The 7,940-nt window shown below is 57.6% G+C and overlaps 3 protein-coding genes across 3 annotated transcripts; 1 reads left to right on the top strand and 2 right to left on the bottom strand.

Annotated features, from left to right (window-relative positions):
- Positions 1 to 82: 82 nt before the first annotated feature.
- PTSG_08520 (uncharacterized protein) lies at positions 83 to 3,186 on the top strand (the record flags this gene model as incomplete). The annotated part of the gene is made up of 3 exons (XM_004990709.1): positions 83 to 753; positions 883 to 1,480; positions 1,692 to 3,186. 3 exons carry the CDS (start codon positions 83 to 85, stop codon positions 2,823 to 2,825), a joined length of 2,403 nt encoding a protein of 800 aa, XP_004990766.1. The 3' UTR covers positions 2,826 to 3,186.
- A 321-nt stretch (positions 3,187 to 3,507) lies between these two features.
- PTSG_08519 (uncharacterized protein) lies at positions 3,508 to 5,247 on the bottom strand (the record flags this gene model as incomplete). Its single annotated transcript, XM_004990708.1, has 2 exons — positions 3,508 to 4,293; positions 4,432 to 5,247. 2 exons carry the CDS (start codon positions 5,245 to 5,247, stop codon positions 3,508 to 3,510), a joined length of 1,602 nt encoding a protein of 533 aa, XP_004990765.1.
- A 23-nt stretch (positions 5,248 to 5,270) lies between these two features.
- Positions 5,271 to 7,845, bottom strand: PTSG_08518 (uncharacterized protein; the record flags this gene model as incomplete). The annotated part of the gene is made up of 7 exons (XM_004990707.1): positions 5,271 to 6,028; positions 6,079 to 6,421; positions 6,573 to 6,915; positions 7,236 to 7,285; positions 7,426 to 7,526; positions 7,703 to 7,738; positions 7,776 to 7,845. 7 exons carry the CDS (start codon positions 7,843 to 7,845, stop codon positions 5,271 to 5,273), a joined length of 1,701 nt encoding a protein of 566 aa, XP_004990764.1.
- Between the last annotated feature and the right edge of the window lie 95 nt (positions 7,846 to 7,940).

The following is a 7,940-nucleotide window of genomic DNA, read 5'->3' as shown; positions in this document are numbered from 1 at the left end:
TTTGTATCAGCTTTTTCCTGGCAACCACGCCACGATCCACGCCACGGCATGCGCGCACACGCCCGGCATTCGCGCCCGTGAAATGAAGCTCAAACAGAGCCACAGCAGCGATGACACTGCGTCTCTTCATGTGTACGACTTTGGTGGAAGCCGGGCCTATCACGTGATCCACACGCTCATGATGTCGGATCGCTTCGCTGCGTTTGTCGTCTGCGTCGACCTCTCCCAACCAGAAGAGCACGTGAAGGAGCGCGCCAACTACTGGCTGCAGTTCATCTGCACGCGACTGAAGCAGGGCATTGCGGCTGCCACAGCAACAGCAGGCGACGACGAGACAGAAGACACGAAGCCGCGCGTCGTGATCGTGGGCACCAAGAGGGATCTTGCCCGAAAGATTGGGCTTGTTGAAGCATTTTGGCAGCCCACTTGGAGCGCAGCGATGGTCGCACACCTCAAAAGAACGTATGGCAGCATCGTTGACATCCAAGACAGCCTCATCTCCCTCAACTGTCATGGGCGTGGTGATGTCAGTTTCAACACGCTTCGCGCGCGCCTTGTGCGAAACTGGCGGTGGATGAAAGGGCAAGAGGTTCTCGTCCCCAGAGTTGTGGATCGGCTTGCGACAGCCCTCCAGTCAGCCAGGAATGAGAAGCCAGCGTGGGTCATCGATTCGCTCTTTCAGTTTGTCCGAACCCACACGCCTGGACTCGACTTGACCTCCTTTGACATGACAATGTTTTCTTCTGCGCTGAGGTAGGCTTGCAAGACTTCGCAGATTTGTCATCCTTGTTGTGCAAACAGTTGACTGACTTGAGGACCAGTGCCAGAATGCTCACACACGCCTACACCCTTGCTGTCCCTGCTTCCCACACATGTACACAGGTACTTCCACACACGTGGCGATCTGCTCTGGTATTCCAACACCCCATCCTTGGCGGATTTCGTCTTTGTTGACCCCAACTGGCTGCTTCATGACGTGCTGGGGAGAGCGCTGACGCCGGATGGCGTGCAGCAAGGCTCGATCACAAAAAAAGGCGTCTTGACCTTCACGGACCTGGAAACCGCATTTGATGGCATCGCCGACGCAGATCTCGTCATCAACGTGCTGCAGCACATGCTCCTCTGCTTCGAGCTGCCGCCTTCGAACTATGGCCAACAGCGATTCATGCTACCGAGCCGTGTTGAGGAGGAGGTCGATCTTGCGACCGCCTGGCCTCAAGCTGGTTTCTGGCCTCTCTATGCCGGACGACTGCTGGTGGTCGAGAGCAAGGCACTTGCGCTGCCACCTGGCTTCTTCCCGCACGTGCAGACACTGCTGCACAATTCGTTTGGCACAACCCTTAGGGTGTGGAAGGATGCCTTCTTCTGTGAACACGATGGCGTGCAGTGCCTCGGACTGCTGCGTGGCGATCGACAAGTCGACGTGTGGGTGCGCGCGCCTTCTGGCGCAGAGCACAAGGCCCTGCCATTCATGACAAAGGTCAGTTTGTGAGCGATTGTGTGTGTGTGAGAGAGAGTGTGTGTGTGTGTGTGTGTGTGTGTTGTGTTGTGTGTGTGTGTGTGTGTGTGTGTGTGTGTGTGTGTGTGAGAGAGAGAGCTTGCGTTGTTGTGCCCATCGCTTGTCAGCGAATGATCAGCTTTCCATGGTTCGCCCTCATTTCATCCTCTGCTCACTTGCGTGTTGACGACAGGTGCTGTCGGTGCTGCAAGAGGAAGCAACAGGGATTGACCACGTCCACCTCGTCCTCAGCACGAAACACCTGAAGCGCCACGAAAAGTACCCAGCTGCGCACAAGCTTGAGGATCTGACAGGCAAGGACCCAGACGAGCTCGTCACATCCACGCACCACAGGGAAAGCCAGACCCCAGTGTCCGACCGCGTTGGCGATCTGTTGCTGCGGGCGCCCGCGCAACGACCACCCGTCATGCCGTCTTGGCAGTTGCGCGACCACGAGTGGCACCACCCTGCTTGGCGGCTTGATGACACCTTTGATGAGCAGCTCCCGTGGAGCGGACCGAGCTCGCATGGCGTGTATTCGGCACCCTTGCCACCAAACACCGACCTCTATCGATGGATTGAGAGTCAGATGGCGCCGGGCCTCACCCTGTCGCGCGTGGAGATGATCAAGTCCACCATGATGCTGCGGGCGTTCAAAGCGCAGGTGGAGCGGTCGGCAACGCGCCGTGGCGATCCAGACCCTACCAACACCGTTGCTGCAGACCCTGAAAACCCTTTCAACAAGGACTTTGGGGCTGGCGATCCGGAGAAACAAGCCATGCTCGATCGGCTCAAGACGCAGTTTGCAGAAACACCCGACAGCGTGAACCACGTCAATGTGCTGATTGGTTTCCACGGCTGTGACGAGGCTGTCACCGACGACATCACCGCCGCGGGCACCGCCAACCTCAGTAACCCGAACGACCCTGGCTTCTTTGGTGCTGGCATCTACCTCACGCCGCAGGCCAATTACGCGGCTGGCTACTCGACACGCCTGCTGACTGGAAACTGGCGCGCACCCAACGCAGATGGCGAGCACGTAATGCTCCTGTGCGCTGCCAGCGTCGGCCTCGCATACCCGATCACCAGGAGTAAGGACTACCCATCGTCTGGGGAAAACAAGTGCAAGAAGTTCTGGGGCAAGAAGCTGAAGAACGGCTGCGACACCCATTATGCTCAAGTGACGAAACGCATGAGCTATCAATCCACCGACACGCCTGCCACCTTTGACTTCGAGGAGTATGTGGTCTCACAAGAGGCGCAGGTTTTGCCATTCGCCAAGGTGTTTGTCAAGGTGGACAAAACAGCACTCGCAGCGCAACTCTAGCCACATGTGTGCGCGTGTGTATGTGTGTGTGTGTGTGCCTGTCTGTGTGTCTGTCTGTCTGTCCGCCCGTCTGTCTGTTCATCTGCCCGTCCGCCCGTCTATCTGTCCATCCTCCGTCTGTCTGTCGACCTGCCCGTCTTTTCCTTTCCTTACACCGTTCCCCCCTCCTTTGTTGTGTGGTGACACCGTTGCCCTTTGTGTTTCAGGGCCTTTCACATTGGCACTTTGCTCTTCTGTTCGTAGCATCGTTCTTTGAGACTCTTACTCCTTCACCCAAACCCTGCGCCACTTCACAACACCCCTCTTCTTCGTGCCACCGATGCTGCTTCCCTTCATTTGCCGAATACACAAGCACAAAACCAATGCGGCTCACAACACTCAGGCACTACTACTCACTGCACTCAGGCAACAGACATGGCAAATACATTAGCAGCAAGTAACAGCGACCCCAGCATCACTTTGCGCTGTGAACCTTGACAAGTTCAACTCACGCATTTACTCAAGAGGGTGGACAGTGCGACAAGTGGATGCGCAACACGAATCAAAGGAATGGAGAGCGACATCAAAACGACACACGAAGCAGAAGCGCAACGCCAGCTCCCCTATCGAAGCCAGAGAAGCCACAAGCAGCAACCGTCCCCTCAACCTCACGCACGACCAACTTCCCGTTCACATCAACCACTCAAGTAAACCCCATTCCCTGCACCGGCTCTTCTTGACCGCCACCACCATCACCCCTGCCGCAAGCCAACAGCTGTTGCAGCAACTCGAGCGTGCGATCAACCTTCTCTTCTAGAGACTTGACTCGTTCGTCTACACCTCCAACTTTTGCGTCAAGCCTCTTGCTGAACCCAGTCTCCATACCCTCCACTTTCCCTTCCACACCCCCCATCTTCCTTTCTACACCCTCCACCTTGTCTGCCACCTCCTTCTTGAGGGCGTGCAGCACACCCTGCCACTGCACGCTGCCACCGTCACGGCCGACGCCGCTGCCCTTGGGCACGAGCACGTGCAGCCACATGGGGAAGCGTCGCGCATCCATCTTCCCCTCCAGCGTCAGCCACGCGTCCTGCTCCCGCAAGATGCGTGCGCGCAGCAGCTGGAACTCGATGTCTGCGCGGTCCTGGATGCGCTCGTACGAGTCTGACATGAGCGCAATCAACAGGTTCAGCAGCACGACGGGGACCAGCACCATGGAGATGACAAACAGGATGCGCAGCAGCACCACGTAGTCGCCGTCAAAGGTGTCCAGGTCAAAGTCCGCCAGCAACAGCAGGTTGAACATGAGCAGCAGCCCATTGGCTGGGTCGCCCAGCCCTTCCACCGGCAGTGTGTTGTCGTTGAGCAGCAACAGCCGGAACGACGTCCACCCGGCCACGATGCTGATACCAAGCACCAACAGGAAGTAGCGCATGTCGAAGCAGATGGCCAGGATCATGCGCACCAGCGGGCCAGTCGACTGGAACGGCTGCAGGTAGTACACCGCAACGGTCAGGAAAGGGCACATCATGCATGGGCTTGGGAAAAGTGTGCACTGGGAAAGAGTACGTGTTCAGCACCACGAACGCCACGTCCAGTAGCCGTGCACCAACCGTGACTGCCGCACCTCCTGCACCATGTCCACGCCAGCCAGCACGCCCAGCACTAGCATGATCATCACGGACACGACATCGCTGCCGTTGTTGCTGTTGCTGCTGTTGTCGGCTGCACCCAGCAGCTGGGCCACGTTCTTGCCGCTGGTGTTGAAAACAAAGGTGAGGGCGGTGATGAGGGCGACAGAGAGCATGTACCACGCTGCCTCCCACAGGAACTGGCGCAGCCCGCTCGTCTGCCACTTGTACTGAATGACGGCGCGAACAATGAAGCTGCCAAACAGCTCAGCATCGCCCGTGTCCACCAGCGTCTCAAGCAGGCTGGAACCGTCATTCAGAAACCCAGCAGCACGCGGCAACGGCACCACCCGCGCCTCCACCAGGGAAGCCGCTGAGTTGGCGTCTTCAAGCTTGGCCAGCTCACCAGACTCACGCATGTCGGCCCATAGGTTGCGGTTGATGTTGAGGGTGTTCGCGCCCATGACGATCATGCGTGATGACGGCAACTGGATCTCTGCCGGAGCGCCCACACGCGTCCGCACGAGGCCGAGGCTGTCGAGGAAAGCAGAGGCGATGGAGGGAAAGTGCTTGGTGAGCAAGGTCACGTCGGCCGTGAAGGCAGGGCCGAGCCTGGGAATGTTGAGGAATGGCTTGCTCAGCATGCGTCCGGCGTCGCCTCTGGTCTCTGTGCTGCGTGCTGTTGCGACAAAGAAAGCTGTGATGGTCTGGACGACGTTGACGTCCTTGGATCGCATGATGGCGGTGTTGAGCATGGATGGCTGCTCAACAAAGTCCACACACACCACACCTTCCATCATCTTCTTTGCCATGTCAAGATGCTTGGCAGTTGATGTCAGGTACGGCAATGCAGTGATATGTAGTCATCGAGTTTGTGCGCATCTGCGGGAGGTGTTGCTGGTGGAACAACAATGGGCACAATGGCGTAGGGGCGGCATCTGGGGTCTGTTGTTGGGCGGAAATGGCACAGGTCAAACTGCTCTGTGGGGATCATGGCGCGATTCAGGGTCGGTCCCAGCGCCCACAGGGCAACCCTGCCTCGCGAAACGCTGCTTGAAACAGTGAGCAGGTGCTGGTGGTCGCACATGACCATGTCATCTGCTCTGTCATTGCGATGCAGTATGGTACTGTGCTGTCCGGTGCTGTAGTCGCACTTGATCACGCTCTCAACAGAGTTGACGAACAGCACGCTGCTGTGACGGGCAAAGACGCTGTACTTGACCGGAACGTTTCTGCTCACCTTGAGCTTGCTGAGGACCTTGCGGTTGGCGACGTCACACACAAACACGTCACCTCGCGCAGTGCCAATCGCCAGCAGGCTGTCATCAGTTGGGTGCGTGGCCATGGTAGTGACGGTCATGTTGGCGTTTGGCTCTACCTCGTCCACAAACAAGCCATCCAACACCGCCACACGCGTCAGCGCACTGCTCACACCACTACTGCTGCCGTTTACGTGCTGCTGCTGTTGCTGCTGCCGCTGCTGTTGTTGCTGGTGATCCTGCTGGTGGTCGTCATGCTTCCGGTGTTCAATGACGTAGACGTGCAGTGTGTTTCTGCACGCGCAGACAAACTTTTGGCTGCGGTCCGCAAACGCTGCAATGCGCGGGACACGAACGCCCGTGACCTCTTTGGGTTCTGCCAACGTCGCACGACAAATACAAACGGGCGTGTCGTTGTTGTTGCTGCTATTGTCGTTGTTGGCGCCACTGCTGCTGTCCCTTCATGTTGTGTTGTTGCTGATCGTGTGGGTGTGAGGGTGCTGAGATCCCACACGCGCAAGTCGGTGGAGGTGGACGCAGTCACCAGGAAGCGGCCATCAGGGGTGACACGCAACGCATCCACGCCAGTACGCTTACGCTCCTTGCTCGCCGGTTCCGCCTCTACTTCCCCTCTCGCTGCTTCTCCGCCCACGTCTTGTATCGTCTCCTCGCCATTACCGACAACATCAGCCCTCCACTCTGCAAGCAAGGTCGATGGCTGACCAAGCTGCCACAAAGAGATGACACCGCCTTGTTGCCCGCGATGTACAGGGTGGGCGTGACTGCCATGCAGCGCGTGTGTTCGGAGGTGGACGGCACGGCACGACCGCCATGCACTTGAGGTCTGGCACGCGGTGCAGCTTGCACTCCTAGGGCACCTTCTGCCACCTCTCGATGACCCACGGAGTGCCATCGGGCGCGGCTGCGCATGCAAGCTCAGCGCCAAGGAAAGGATCCTCGAAGATGACTGTGCGTTCAGCCTCCCGGACACCGAGGCCGCAGATGTACACGCGGGAATAAGAGGGGCAGATGAGGTTAGGGCGCCTGCCGTCCTTGGTCCACACCATGTCGGTTGCTGTGACGGGCATGCGCTGCTTGCATGTCAGCCTGTGCATGTCCCACATAAACGACTCAGCCACCAGCAGGCGGCCATCGGGGCTGGCGTTGACGTAGGAGTAGCCGCCCTGCTCAGAAGAAGCAGAAGGACAGCTGCCAGGAGGCCTCAGAGAGACGAGAGGAGGAGTGCGTGTCTGCTTGGCTGCTTGATATGCATAAGATCCTGGGAAGACTGGCGCTGGGATGGATATGCGATGTATATTCGTGTTTCGTGTTGAGAGGAAAGTGTTGTTGGATGGATGAGTGGCTGTATTGAACGTGCTCGATGGTGTGAGCCAAAGAACTGAGCCAGCGCACTCAATGTGAACGGAACACGAAAGAAAGGTCAAAGCACCAACAGAAGAGAAAGGATCAACTGTTGCAGTGGGAAGAACAACAACTTAAAGATGTACGTGTAGCGCGCACGCACACACATCACGGCTCACCGCTTGATGTGGAGCTTGTTCTCCTCGCTCGGGTACTTGGTCGGGTGCACCTGAACATCGTCGCAGATGAGGCAGTGATGTTAGCATAAAACGACTGCACACAACCGCCACCACCACCTCACCCCAAAGCAACCCCCCCCCCACCACCATCTAACCCCCAAGCAAACAAGGCACCCCACAGCCAGCCCACCTTGAAGACGCATGCGTAGAGGTTGGTGACGGCAATCAGAAACTCCTTGTGCAACGGATTCTGCGGATCAAACTCGAGCGCCTCGGGGAAGATCTTGTGGCCTATATGGGCACAACACACGAAAGGTGAGGAACAATGGAACGAGGCAAACACGCGATCAGTTGCGGTGTGGGTGGTGCTGCCAGAGCGAACCAACCCCACACACACACACACACGCACACGCACACACACACACACACACACACTGACACACACACACACACACACGAGTCCTCACCTGACCAGAAGGGCTCTCCACTCTTGGTCCTTGCGTCTGCGGGGAAGGTGGCGAAGAGGTGCAAAATTTCCACAAAGAAAAAACCCGTAGAAGTCGGGTACGTCAGCCACCCACACTGACACCTCCGTCGCCTTCTCTTGCATTTGATGCAAATAAAACAAGCCTCAACTCGTATCGATGGTGTGGGGTGTGGTGGGGCGGGGATGTTAAGCGTCGTAAACCCGAAATAGCGGGTAAT

Source organism: Salpingoeca rosetta, assembly GCF_000188695.1.
Source record: "Salpingoeca rosetta unplaced genomic scaffold supercont1.23, whole genome shotgun sequence".
Lineage (NCBI taxonomy): Eukaryota > Choanoflagellata > Craspedida > Salpingoecidae > Salpingoeca > Salpingoeca rosetta.
The sequence above is the reverse complement of the archived record's forward strand: the minus strand, read 5'-3'. Positions and strand labels throughout refer to the sequence as shown.